At 45.9% G+C, this 14260-nt stretch overlaps 1 protein-coding gene across 1 annotated transcript in view; it reads right to left on the minus strand.

The window, feature by feature from the left end:
* Nucleotides 1-14260, minus strand: part of Abhd2 (abhydrolase domain containing 2, acylglycerol lipase) — an 83960-nt gene that overhangs the window by 25560 nt on the left and 44140 nt on the right. The window contains exons 4-5 of the mRNA XM_050153931.1: nucleotides 3513-3688; nucleotides 2751-2918 (exon numbers count right to left, since the gene is read on the minus strand). Of these exons, the coding sequence (XP_050009888.1) occupies nucleotides 2751-2918; nucleotides 3513-3688 (344 nt within the window). The remainder of the gene's footprint in view (nucleotides 1-2750; nucleotides 2919-3512; nucleotides 3689-14260) is intronic.

A 14260-nucleotide genomic window follows, 5' to 3' on the forward strand; every position in this document is an offset into this window, starting at 1 on the left:
CCCGGAACTAGCTCTTGTAGACCAGGCTGGCCTCAAACTCCCAGAGATCCGCCTGCCTCTGCCTCCCGAGTGCTGGGATTAAAGGCGTGCACCACCACTGCCCAGCTGTACTCCAGTCTCTAATGTCATCCGCCTCCCTCATCTGCTGCCAAGGACACTCTAGGATTCTCAGGGACTTGGGATGCTCTACCAGCTGTGAGATGACTCTGAAGGATGCAACAGCTGGATCTAGACTCCTGTCTCAGCTCTTCTACTTACGGGCTTGACGCACCTGACTAAGTGGCTCTCCTGTGTACTTCAGTTTTTTTCACCCAAAGTTGTTTGTCTCTGGGTTTGCTGTGCTTGACATTAAGGGTATTCTATCTACTTGAGACCAGTACATATACTAGGGGTAGGTGTCTTCACTGGTGGCAGTGATAGTGGCTTCAACTCTTCTTTCTTCTTTTTGGCAGTATCTCAACTTCTATATAGTCAAGGGTAACCTTGAAACCCTGACCTCCTGCCTCTGTCTTCAGATATTCATGTAAGGCTATACCTGGGTTATGCAGTGTTGAGGATTGAACTCGCGTGCGAGGTAAGCGCTGTCCTGGCTGAGCTACATGCCCAGGCTCCTCATTGGCATTTCTAATTTGTGTTAGTGCCCTTGCTGTTAGATGGTGTTTCTAAGTCTCTGCTGAGCCTTGCAGCTGAGCGGCGCGTCATTATCTTCTACTCATCCAGATGGCTTTCTGCCCATTCCAGGATCTTATTATCACCCCTACAGTTATCATCTGCATTCAGAGTTGCCCAGTTCAGCTTTTTAGAGCCAATTCTTCCTCCGTGTGTCACGTTCCCCATGCACCTGGGTTAAGTGTAAATCTGAACGTTCATCTCTATTTCAAACCCCTGACCAGGCTGTTGAGCAGAAGAGCCTGTAAAAGGGGTGTCTGAGTTACAGGGTGAGTGCAAGGGTGGGGATGGACTCGGAGCCATTCCCAGCGCTGTCCTATGCCTGCCACAAAACACACATGCGTGTTTATACTTTCCTAAAGCCACTTTCTCCTTCCTTTACCCACTTGAGAGTGGACCTTTACCTGTCACCAGCGGCAGTGCACATGACCCCACAGAAGACATGACAATATGCACAAATACCTCAGAAAAATACTAGCTGCATAATTCTATCAAAAATCTACTTCTAAGATGTCATTAATGAGACAAAAAAAAAAAAAGCCAGGTTGGCTGTTTCAGCTGGCTTAGGAGGCTGAAAAGGGAGGATGACATGTTCAAGGCCCACTTGGCCTTCATCAAGTTAAGAGCCAGCCTAGGCAACGCAGGGAGCCCCTGACTCAAAATAAAAATGCAAGAGCTACAGTGACAGCTCAGTGACAGGCGCTTGTCTAACCCGCAGGAGACTATGGGTTCAGGCCCCAGTGCCAAAGAGAAAAGAAAAAACCCAAACTATGAACACAATATTCACAGAAACATTATTTAAACTTCTGAAAACCTATATACCCTATGACTATAACTAAACAGAAAGGAAGCTCTTAAAAACATTTAATACAATGACTACATAGCTTTAAAGTTACTATTAGTATAAACACTGTCTGCAACTAAATAAAAACGATGTAAACATGGATAAAGACAGAAGCCGAGAGCGAATGATTAGAAACTGCCAGTATGGCAAGATTATGGATAGAATACTTAGCTGTTTCCCATTACAACATATTTTAGTTTGTTTGCTGATAAACGTCCCAAATGCGAACATATAGATGCACCTTTGCATGTGTTTCTTACTTATGTGTGCATATATAATCTGAAGAGAGAGTCCACGGGAATCAAGAGTGAACAGGGCTGGGCATGATGGGGCACACCTGTAATCCCAGCATTTATAAGGCAGAGGCAGGAGGATCACTGCAACTTCAAAGTCAGCCTGGATGATAGTGTAAAGTAAGACCCTGCCTCAAAAACAGAAAAAGCAAACAAACAAACAAAAAAGGAGAAACAGTTCAGAAGTGAGAACTTTGGGTAGCGAAATTTCTATTAAAGTTAAGAAGTATTTGTGCAGCCTGGTGTGGTGGCAAACACCTTTAGTTCCAGTACTCGGGAGGCAGAGGCAAGCAGATCTCTGTGAGTTCAAGGCTAGCCTGGTCTACAAAGTATGTTCAGGACAGCCAAGGCTGTTACATAGAGAAACCCTCTCTCTCTCTCTCTCTCTCTCTCTCTCTCTCTCTCTCTCTCTCTCTCTCACATGCACGCACACACACGCGCGCGCGCGCGCGCGCGCACACACACACACACACACACACACACGCATTTGTGTAAAGTCGACAGCCTATTCCTGTCCTCAAGAAATTTGAGAATCCAGCAAGCTGCTGGTGGGCACATTCCCTTTGGCAGACACTAATACACCTCACTACATCTTTGCCTGCCTGGTGGAATACGGAGGAACAGGTGTCAGGATGGCAGAGTGAACGGTGTTAAGTCCAGCTATAAACATGATCTCCCTGGTTCCCAGCAGCACTCTCAGACCAGTCAAGGACCCTGGGAAAGACCTTCCCTTATGAACCTCTAGGAGCTGGGATGGCTGCCCGTCTCCAAAGCTGCCCAAGGCAGAGCATCGGAAATGCCAGTACAAGCTGGCTGCAGCATTAAGTGTGCCCCATCATCTCTTGTGGATGCTCACAAGCTCTACCCCTACAACACAAGGCTGGAGGCAGAAGTAGCTTAGCGCTTTAGGAAAGAGGCTCCCCTTGGCCACACCCCGTGCTTACCATAGGTGAACATGCGTGGGGAGGTCAGCTCAATGTTGGGTAGGGCTCCCAGGTGGTTTAGCACTGCGCACCGGTAGCCATTTTTCTGGGCATAGTCAACAAAGGTTCGGATATACTGCTTCTCGCTGTGATTGGCAATTCCAGGACAGATAACCATGGTGACATCATCTACAAGATGGAGAAAGAGATCCTAATACATCCATTTAATATGAGAACACTGACATTATTAGGTTTGGGGTGGTGGATTATATGGGAAATTATGGGTAATCCTCCCTCCCTCTAGGGAGGCTCAAGTAGAAGGACCATGAGTGTAAGGTTACATGTGAGACCCTGTCTCAAAAACCAAAACCAAACAAAAGAAATAACTCTCAATTTAAAAAACAGCAAGGACTGGAAGGATGGTTCTTCAGTTAAGAGCACTGGCTGCTCTTCCAGAAGACTTGGGTTCAATTCCCAGCACTCACAACTGTCAGTAACTCCAGTTCCAGGGGATCTGACATACATGCAAGCAAAACACTAACGAACATAAAATGAGATTAAATAAATCATAAAAATCGGCTTTAGCATTTCACAAGGGGATCATAATTCTGGACTGACTTCTGCTCCGTGTGAACTAGCAAGCGCAGGTCACTGGGGTGATGACATGCCCCGCCCCCCCGAATGCAAGGGAACAGTGTGTGGCACAGGCATTTACACACTGCTCCCCACTGACAGGTGTCCCCTCTCTCTAGGCCCCAACCCCATGACCTGAAACTAGCTCACCTCCAACACAGTGCTCCGCCAAGGGCTCGAAGAGATCAAATGTAGAAGTGGCCCCGTCTGACATGGTGATGAACTTGCGGTGCCCGTAAGGGTGTGGTGACCTCACTCTTCCCATCTTCCCGTACAAGGCTGTCTGGATGTGTCCACTTTTCCCCCAGATCAGTGGTGGGATGTATCTGAGAGAGCAGAGGGAGGAAAGCAGGAGTGGTCAATTTCCTCCACATTCCTTGAACGAAGCTTTTCCTAACACATTCTGTACACTAACCATAAACACAGTAATTTTTCGTTTGCTAGCTTTTCACTGGGAGGTGGTGGTGCGCACACCTTTAATCCCAGCACTCGGGAGGCAGAGACAGGTGGATCTCCGTGAATTCGAGGCCGGCCTGGTCTACAGAGTGAGTTCCAGGACAACTGGGGCTGTACAGAGAAACACTGTCTCATAAAAACCAAACCAAACCAAAATCTGTTTCATCTTTAGCTTTTTTCAATGCAGGGGATGAGGCCCAGGCCTCATGCTGAGTGAGCACTCTGCCACTGAGCTGAGCATTTTCACCACCTCATCTTCAGGCCTCATTAGCTCCTCTTCTACAGCCATTAATGCCTCCTGCACCAGATTAGCTTCGGAAACCAATCACGATTTCAAATTTAGAGCATCAAGTAATTCAGCATGGGCTATTTCTGTAATAGAGCGAAAAAGAAAGCACACAACGTCCCTGACTACATCCCACATGACAGGGTTGGCCTCATGATTACCAAATGAGCCAACGTATACAAAGTGGCTTGCGCGGCACCTGCACTCGCTAACTGCTCACTTCTGCCATAGCTGCTGTGGTTACTCCTTTAGCAAAAGCGCTGCCGTCGGTGACACCAGGAAGGACGGCAGACTCTCCTCAGAGCCTCTCAGTGCTTTGGGGTTATGGCGGAAGCACTACTGTGTGCCCAGGAAGGTGCTAACAGGGCCAGCAGTATTTCTGTTGGATTAATGAAAGACAAAGGCTTCTTCGCCCAAGGCAGGCATGATGCCTCCCTTACAACTGCCCGTCGTGAAGTCAATGGTGGCCTGGGAATGAAACACAAGAACTGCAAACCTGGTACTTCCTGGAAAGAGGGTTCTCCACTTAAGAACTGAGAATGGTTCATGGCCACGGTACAAGACGACCAGTCCTGTTTACTGAAAATGCTGCTGGTTTCTCTCACAGTTTTTATCTGAGCTCAGTGGCTGATCATGATGTGTGTGTGTGTGTGTGTGTGTGTGTGTGTGTGTGTGTGTGTTCTACATAAACTAGAATCTCAGTGTTCAGAGTGGCAGCACCAATCTCTCACTCTCTATTATGCTCCAGGGGTGTTTTATTAACGATTTATATTAACCTATTTGCCCATTCATGCAGAGCTGTCATTTCCCATAGAACCAGATGGTTCTATAAGCTCCATTTCTACTTATTCTTGTATGTGTACTATTAAATATACACAAAGTTAACTAAGTGCAGTTCTGTTGTTAGCCAGTCCCCAGACAAGCTGCTTCTTGGGGCTGGAGGGGAGAGAGAAGGGTGTTTAAGAGACACGAGGCCACTTGCCAGCCCTGCAGAAAAGGCTGCGTTTGCAAAGCAGGGGAAGGTACTTACAAGGGCTGAGTGGGTAGGATAGTAACAAAAAGCAGCCTTAGAAAAACAACATCAATTGGATGGCTGAATACAACGTCAGACTCAGCCACATAGTTTACAGAAACCCTCAGACAGCTACTGGGCTGCGTAGAGGGGAAAGGGTGGACATGGAAGCCAAACTCCTGAGAAAAACTGGAGGAATGTTTTCTTTACAATGTGAATATAAGGGATAAGCAGAGTGAGGTTAAAAATATCGGAACAGGAGACAGCTGGGTCTCTGAGTTTTGGGGCCAGCCTGGTCTACAGACCGAGTTGCAGGACATCCAGGGTTACACAGGAAAAACCTTGTTTTGAAAACAAAACAAACAAACAAATAACAAAGCCAGAAGAGGTATGTTTCATATGCTACTTTTAAATTGTGTTTAGAACATGATTTAACTTTAGAAAATATGACAGAAATACAACCAAATCTCCTTTTGGCTACTAGCAGATTTTCATATCCTGATGACATATCTCTCACCCCATGACACACTGCCTCCTCGGAATCTTGGCAAGAGCCTCCCCGTGGCCTCCTAGCTTCCAGCCTTGTTCCCCCACCATCCACTGTCCAGTGGTCCACCTTGCCGATGGAGAGAATCTCAACACACGCATCTTACTCAGTCCTGCAATGCTTAGGTCTTTAGCTTGGCCCAGGGCTTGGGCACCCCCTAGCACCCCCTAACTCTCTCCATAAGCTCTAGTACCCCTAAACCAGTGGCTCAACTTCACCTCAAAGGAACACTCCTGGGGAATAGTGAAGTCTATTCCAGATGCCCGGTTAGCCACCTTGGACCCTTCCTGGCCAACTGGGCCTTGTCTTTAGGACTCGCTCTCAATCAGGCTGGTTGCAGGGACAATTGTCTCATCTCCAGAGTTAGGGAGCTCACTGCAGGCACACCTCCCTCTACATTTACCTAAGGGCCTATGGCCAGGATCCCACATTAAGCACCAAGAAAATGGTGCTTAAAAAGGCAAAAACAAACAAACAAACAAACAAAAAAACCTCACCCACTTAGCAAATTTTAGGCTTCAAAAGATAGCATGTATCATGATACTATGAGTCTAGCTCTCATTCGGCTGGCATTTGGTGATGGGTGGGGGAGGCAACTGCCTTAGAGTCATAGCGTGAGGTCAACTGTGCACAGTGGAAGGCTCACAATTTTTAATTGTGTGACAATACTGCCTACTGATAAAACACTGTTTTTAATTAACTTCCCAATAACACACAGCAGGGTTCACAAAGCTGTGATTGTGGTGGGTTTCTCATTGAACTTAAAAAAAAATTATATAACTTATCCAACAACCACAAGGAAAAAAATCAAAACCGTATTCAGAATGGTCCAGGTCATAGAAGAAATACAGACCCAAAGATAAAATATTCTGAAGCTGGGACAGGCTGGGTGGACAAAGTGTAGGGGAAGAGGCAGCCCTACCTGTCCCTTAAGAGACCTGGCAAGTTTTGGGTTCACAACCTTTAAGTCTGACTGCCCAGTAGATGAGATGTGCCAGGGCAACCCTGGAGGACGTGTGCACTTTCAATTTTAGAGATAACACCAAATCTCCTTCCCAAGAAGATGGGTCAATTTATATTTCTAGACCACCAACTAAGAGCTTGCTTGGCGTCTTCACCGGCAGCAGTAATTGGCATCGTTACCCATTCTGGCCACTTTAATGGACACCTCATACCAACATGTTTAAGGCTCATCTAATGTATGCATTTAAAAGCTGTCTCTGGGGCTGCTGAGTCGGTCTGGAGGGTGAAGGCATTTGTAGCCAAGCCTGATGACCTCAGTTTAATTCCCGGGACCCACATGGCTGCTGCCAGTTGTCCTCTGACCACCACAGGTGTGCATGGCCACATGCGTGCTTCCAAATGAGTAAATGCAAAAGTGCTTCTCATTTCAATTTGTATTTTCCTGACTCATGTCTCCTGCTATTTAGTTTTCTTTTTCTTCTGTGAATCCTGTTTATATTGACTATTTTTATTATATTTTTGTTTCTTCCTGTTAATTTGTATTTTTATTAGCTCTATGTTATTAAACATTATCATTTGTGTGTTATAATTGCTTCCTTATTATATTGTATCATTTAAGTTCACACTTTTCTTTGTTTTTGAGATGGTCTAGATATAGCCTGGTCAGCCTCTTAAGTGCTAGGACTACAGGTAAGCATCAAGAGGCTTAGAAAAGTTTATTTGATTTTACATACTTTTTATATTTTGTGGTTAAATTTGGTAGATTTAAAAATTTAAAACTTTAAATTTTGGCTCTTCCTCCTTTTTCTAGTTTGATTTTGTTTTTAAGACAGCGTCCTGTGTAGTACGTGCTGGCCTTGAACTTTCTATGTAGTTGAGACTGGCCTTAAACTCTTGGATCCTCGTGCTTCTATCTCCAGAGTGCTGGAATTGTATACAGGCTTGTCCCATTTCTGACATCAAAGTCTTTGTTGTTGTTTTGTTTTTCAAGACAGGGTTTCTCTGTGTTACAGCTTTGGCTGTCCTGGAACTTGCTTTGTAGACGAGGCTGGTCTTGAACTCTCTGCTTCCCGAGCGCTGGGATTAAAGGCCCTTGAAGGGCCTTTTTCTAAGTGATATGAAGATGTAATCCATCTCTACCTAACAGATGGGCTCACTGTCCTTGCACAATAATAAATGGTCCATTCATCCAGGCTAATTTCAACCATCATCTACAATTACACCAAGTTCGCAGTTAGATGTACCTCTCTGTTCTCTACTCCGGTTCATCCATCTATTTGTCTATTCGTTTGCCAGTATGGCTGCTTTAATAAATACAGCTTGTGGGACCTTTTGAGAGATGAAAGTTCAGATGGCCTTCACTATTCTTTTGCCAAATTTCCTGGGCAGATTAGTTCATTTTCCAGATGAATTATATGATCAGCTTGTTGAATTCCTGAGAAACTTTGAGAAGATTTGATTGAAAACCTATCAAACATATATTATCGTGGGGTTAACAGACAATCTTTGCACTGAGTTCTTCCCTCGAAAAATACGGCACATCTCCCCCAGGTCCCATGGGAAAGCTTTAGAGCTTTTTTTCATGGTTAGAGTGTGCAGCTGACTACATGGTTAGAGTGTGCAGTTGACTACATGGTTAGAGTGTGCAGTTGACTACATGGTTAGAGTGTGCAGCTGACTGCATGTTTAGAGTGTGCAGTTGACTACATGGTTAGGGTGTGCAGTTGACTACATGGTTAGAGTGTGCAGTTGACTACATGGTTAGAGTGTGCAGTTGGACTTTCATGGTTAGTGTGTGCAGTTGACTTCATGGTTAGAGTGTGCAGCTGGACTACCCTGCTTTGCATGGGGTTATGCATATTGCTAAAAGCTGTTCTCAAGAGCTGGAGCATATGGTCATATTTATCTCTAACAGAGCAGGAATAACGTCTCCTTTCCCCTAATCCTCTTGCTGCTGTGTCCACTGTTGTGCTGGGGCCTGTGGTTAATCAAGGTTCGTTACTAAGAAACGAGCTAGACCCCAGCAAATAGAGGCCAGCCTGTCCTTATCAGAACAACATCTGGCTTTCCTAACAAAACTGCCCAATGGGAAAGACCACAGGGGACAAACCTGGAACCCCTCCTGCCCACATGCCCTAAGGCCGCACGTGTGCCTACACACACCCTTTGGGCAGATGGAGCAGGGTAGATGGTTTCTGATCTTTAATGAAAGGAAAATAAAGCTGATGATGCTCATGTTCGCCCTAGCTCAGGGTGTGACCAGCTTTCTCCGCATCACCTGGATCCCTTGGTTGTAAATTGAACAGCTTCAGTAGTGGCTGTTATTCCCTTTGACTCTTGCTTATCTCTCTACCAATTTAGGGTTTGATGCAGTTTTGGATATATCCCCTGAGACTGAGTCCCCTAATCCCAGCAAGTCCCTGATAGTGCTTTTATAGGGGTCCAAAGGCCCATTAGCAGCCATGCCTGGGCATTTTAGGTGTCTATCAGATAGGACACTTCAAGTTTTTATTTCAGGACACTTTCAGATTGTTTATTCATATATGTGTGAGAGAGAAAGAATATATGTCAGTGTGTGTGGGTCCCTATGGAGGCCAGAAGAAGACACCGGAATTCCCTGATGATGAAACTACAGATGGTTATGAATTGCTGACCTGGGTGCTGGGAACTAAACTCAGGTCCTCATGGAAGAGAACCAAGAACTCTTCTTTGTCTGGTTTTTGTTTGTTTGTTTTGTTTTTTTAACAGGGTTAAAAAAAAACCCTTTGTAACCCTGGCTGTCCTGGAACTTCCTCTGTAGGCTAACCACAAACTCAGAGACCTACCTACCTCTGCCTCCCATGTGCTGGGATTAAAGGCATTGGCCACCACCACCTGGAGGCGAAGCACCAACTCCTAGCTGCTGCGTCATTTCTCCAGTCTCTGGGCACTGTAGCCTAAGCAGCAAAACCTGACTCTCAGTAAGCTACATCAGGAAAGAAACACGTATCAGGTCGGTGGGTGGCACCTTGAGACCCTGCCCCGGGAAGGAGGAAGGAGAGAAAGACAAGGAGGGATGTTTGGCCACACCACACCTATCTGCACATTTAGCACTTCACAGGTATTGGGTGGCTTCTACCTTTTGACTACTCTAAACAGCATTGCTATGAGCATTTGTGTGCAAGCTTCTGTGTGTACACACACACACACACACACACACGCAATAATAATAATAATAATAGTAAAATAAGTTACAAATACCCTGTAAGCAAGGCCTAGTGGTTTATGACAGTAATCCCAGCTGCTGGGGAGGCTAAGGCAGGAAGAGCATAAATTCAAGTCCTGCCTGCGCTACATTCCAAGTTCAAGGTTAGCCTGAGCAGTTTTGGTGAGACCCTGTCTCAAAATAAAACATGGGATGAAGGGGCTGGGGTTCTTGCCTAGTGTGTGGGGGTCTTAGGTTCAATCTCCTGTACAGCAAACAAGATCTCTAAAGATCCCGTGCCCTCCTGGTGGGTGTGAAGCAACATCTCATTCCGATTCTGATGTGGCTTCCTTTGTGACCAATGCTGCCGAATCACCTACCATCCCAACTCCAGCCCTTTCCTACCCCCAGTGCCTTGGTTTGTCTCTACCTGTAACACCAATTTCAACCTTAAAAAACAAATAGTGAACAGATATCAAATCCCCTGTTCATCTCACAGCGGCTATTACTGGGGGGAAAAAGAACCAGGTCGCAATGAAATCAACCAGAACTGCATATGGCACAATTCTGTGTTTTTTTAAAAACAGGCAGAGAATCGAATACTCTTAAGAACATTTCGACCTCCACAGCTGCGCACAAGGAACTGGGTGTGAGGCCAGCCACCACAGGAGAACTTACTTCCCCTGAGATTACGGTTCTGATGTGTGTTATGGGCAAAAGCTGGCCACAGGGCGGGACCTGGTGGCACACATGTCCCGGCACCTGGAAGGCTAGGGTTGCTATAAATTTGAGGCCAGTCTGGAAAACATAGTGAGTACTAGGTCTCAAAAAGCTAAAACGATCAGTGATCCCAAGCTTGTTTAAAAATACAAAAATACAAATAGAAAATGACACAGATAAAGACAAAACTTCAACACACACACACACACATATATATATGTAAATAATATGTCATGGTATTGAATTGGTTTAGCAGAATTTGTTCCAGAAAATGTTTTTCCATTTAAATTATTTTATCTTCAAGCTCAACAAGAAAATTCCAAATAGATACATTAGTCACTGTGTGCACGGGTCCACCCATTAACATATAAGAAGGTATAAAATTACTTAATCGAAAAATTCAAATCTACTCACTCTAAAAATATATAGATGATTTGAGCAAGAACAAACAATTCTAATGTTGTTTAACTTTTTTACTTTTTTTGTCTTTGAGATTATAATTACATCATTCCTCCCTTCCCTTTCTTCCCTTCAAACCCTTCCGTGTACCCCTCCCTTTTCTTCATTAACTGTTGTTACATGTACATTTATATGCATATACATATATATTCCTAAACATAACTCTGTGTAGTGTTGCATGTATGTATGTTTTTGGAGCTGACCACTGGTGTTGGAGATACCCAGCTAGGATGCTATTTCCCTGGGGAAGACAATTTCTCTCACTCCCAGCATTCCTTAGCGGCCTGTACTTCCTTGTGTAAAGCTGGGGCCTCATGGAAGACAATATTTTCTCAAAGAAAACTCTTAGCCAGGGCAAAGCAAACGTCTATGGTCTCAGTTATTTGCGCGCAGAGATGGAGGAATCACGTGAGAGCATCCTGAGCAATATTGCAAGACTCCCTATTTGATTTTTTTCCCATTATTTTTATTTTTTGTGTCTGGGTGTTTTGCATTGTATGTATGTTTTTGTATCAAGTGCACAAGCAGGCCTGGTGCCTGCAGAGGCTGGAAGAGGGTACTGGATCCCCTGGGACTAGAGTTACAGAAGGCGGCGAGCCACCATGTGGGTGCTGGGAATGGAACCTGGTCCCCTGGAAGAGCAGGCAGTTCTCTTAACTACCGAGGCGTCTCTTCATCCCTGTGAAGCTCCGCTGAGGAGTCTTCCTTCTCTTCCATGACAAAGGAAGACCAAAGAGCATCATTTCTCAAAGAAAAATAGAAGAAAACACTTGCCATGCTCCAATCACCTGCAAGAATAAGACTCACGCCAAGGAAAAGCCTCCAAAATTGTACAACAGCAAAGAAGTGCCATTGGGCCAAACTCTTAGTGACTTAACACACATTGAGGATTTTCCTCAACAAAGCGAGCCCCTGAGCAAAGGAAACGGGAGACACTTCAGATGCTAGTCATGGCTCTGTAATCCTGAATTTATTTACCTATCTCTTTGAACAGAGAACATTTTTAGTAAAGCTGTTTTTCTACAGCCCTTCACAGGTTTCCAAAGTCCTTTTTGTGCATGATCTCATTTGGCTTTGATGTCATTTCTGTGAAATGGACTTCCTGCTTTTCGATGGGGACCCTGAGGCCAGCGAGTTAAAAGCTTGGAGGGCCAGACTGTGTGCCAACGGTAGAAGCGAGGGTTCACCTGAGGCCCTGGCACCGCGAGGGGCTTGTGTGGATGCTAAGTGGGTACGAGGAGGCTTTTCTCCAGAGAGTGTACTCATCGTCCTGTAAGAATAGTAGTGGCACACACCAGTGTAAACGAAGCTTTCATACCTGGCCAACGGCCTCCAGCTTAGGCTGAGATGTAATTCAGCATAGAGGCTTTCCCTCCCACGTACAACGCTCTGGCTACACTCCCCAGCATTGCAGCAGCAACAACAACACCCCACAAAAAATCAACCACCAACAAAAACACAAACTAACTACTAGCATGTACATTTTCTAGTGTTGATACTCTTTTTTGTTTTGTTTTTTGAGACAGGGTTTCTCTGTGTAGCTTTGGAGCCTGTCCTGAAACTAGGTCTGTAGACCAGACTGGCCTTGAACTCATAGAGATCCACCTGCCTCTGCCTCCTGAGTGCTCGGATTAAAGGCGTGCACCACCATCGCCCAGCTCTGGTGTCTCCTCAGGAACACTGATGGAGAGTCCTAGCAGTTAGTCACTCCCAAGAGACATCAGCTTACTGAGGACCCGGACAAAGAGGGCATCTAAGCCGGAGCTGGCAATGATGTGGAGAAAGGACACACTCAGCTCAAGTTCTGGGCTTCAGCAAGTACAAGACAACAGCCACCAAACAGGGGACTCACTCCAGAGCAGGTCCCTCCAGCCACTTTAGCTCTGGCTGTCTTCTGTCCACGCTCACTTCACACTTAAATGTGGGGCCACACCTCAGTTGCAGCTTGGGGATCAAGTTAAAAGGTGAAGCTATCAACTCCAACCCCGTCACATCCCCGGCATCTCTTGGGAAAGAACACTGTCTTCTGTCACCGTCTGGATCCCCCTGCCTCAGCCCCCCGGTATTGGGGTTACAGGCCCGTGCTGCCAGACCCAGACTCACACTGCCTCTCCAAGTGAAGGCCCAGACAGGTCCCCAGTGCTGGGCAGATGGCTGGATCTGTAGCTAGGCACAGATGGCTTTGTGGCTTCAGGTTGTAACAAATGAAAGAAATGAAAACACAGAGACGCGTCTTTAAACTGGAAGGAGCAATAAGATGTCTTCCCGGTGGGGGAGACACGGGCCTGGCACTGCCAGAGGGGACCCACATGCATCACGGGCTCATGTTCTTCTAGATGCTGACTCCAGCAGAAGAGTCACCAGAAATGAAGCTGTCTCTGCGTGTGCCTGGGATGGAGCGCAGGACCTTGGGGTACAGCACAGCACTGTATCCCCATCCTTCTTTGTTCATCTGGTTGGATTTGCTCCAGTCAAATGTACATCGAGAGTACCCCCACCATGTACCAGAAACTGCGCCAAGGAATAGCTAAATATTGTGACGTTAATCAGAAGTAAGAAATTCATTTTGCAATTACTCCTAGCCGAAACTCAAAGGCCTCGCTTGGGTAGCAAGCAGGATGCCCGGCACTGAGTGTCTGCAGGCCTTTGCCAGGCGCCCACAGCTGCCTCTGGGATTCGTCTAGAATTCACTCTCGAGGATGATTTGAAAGGTCAGCAGGCAAAATGGAAAAATGGATGGCCATCTTCTTCAGAATGGTGACGGCACAATGCCAGCCCTGCAGCTCTCTGGCAGGTCCTGAGGGGAAGCGTTTGTGACCACAGCGCCTCCCAGGAAGTCTCCGGAGCCCACAGGCCCTGGCTTTGTTCAGTTCCACAAATGCATCTCTGTCACTCTGTGCTCTGGCCCCACAGGCTTCCCTGCCTACAGAACTCAAGTCTAGAAAACACTTAGAGACCCAAAAAGCAGAGGAAATCAAGAGAAATCTCACTATGGCGTCTGTTTGGTTGTTTCTTTTAGATGTATTTATTTTTATTTTGTGTGTGTGCTTAGCCTACATGTATGTCTGTGTACCATGCACGCCTAGTTTCTACAGTGGGTATTGGCTCCCCTAGAGCTGGAATTAGGGACGGTTGTGAGCCACCCTATGAATGATGGGACCCTAACCAGATCCTCTGTAAAAGCAGCAAATATTCTTAACCACTGAGCCATCTCTCCTGCACATGGCTTTAATTAATTTCCTTCTTCTACTCTTTCTTTCCTTCTTCCCCC

Source organism: Alexandromys fortis, unplaced genomic scaffold (assembly GCF_014885135.2).
Source record: "Alexandromys fortis isolate MF-2015 unplaced genomic scaffold, M_Fortis_MF-2015_v1.1 scaffold_86, whole genome shotgun sequence".
NCBI lineage: Eukaryota > Metazoa > Chordata > Mammalia > Rodentia > Cricetidae > Alexandromys > Alexandromys fortis.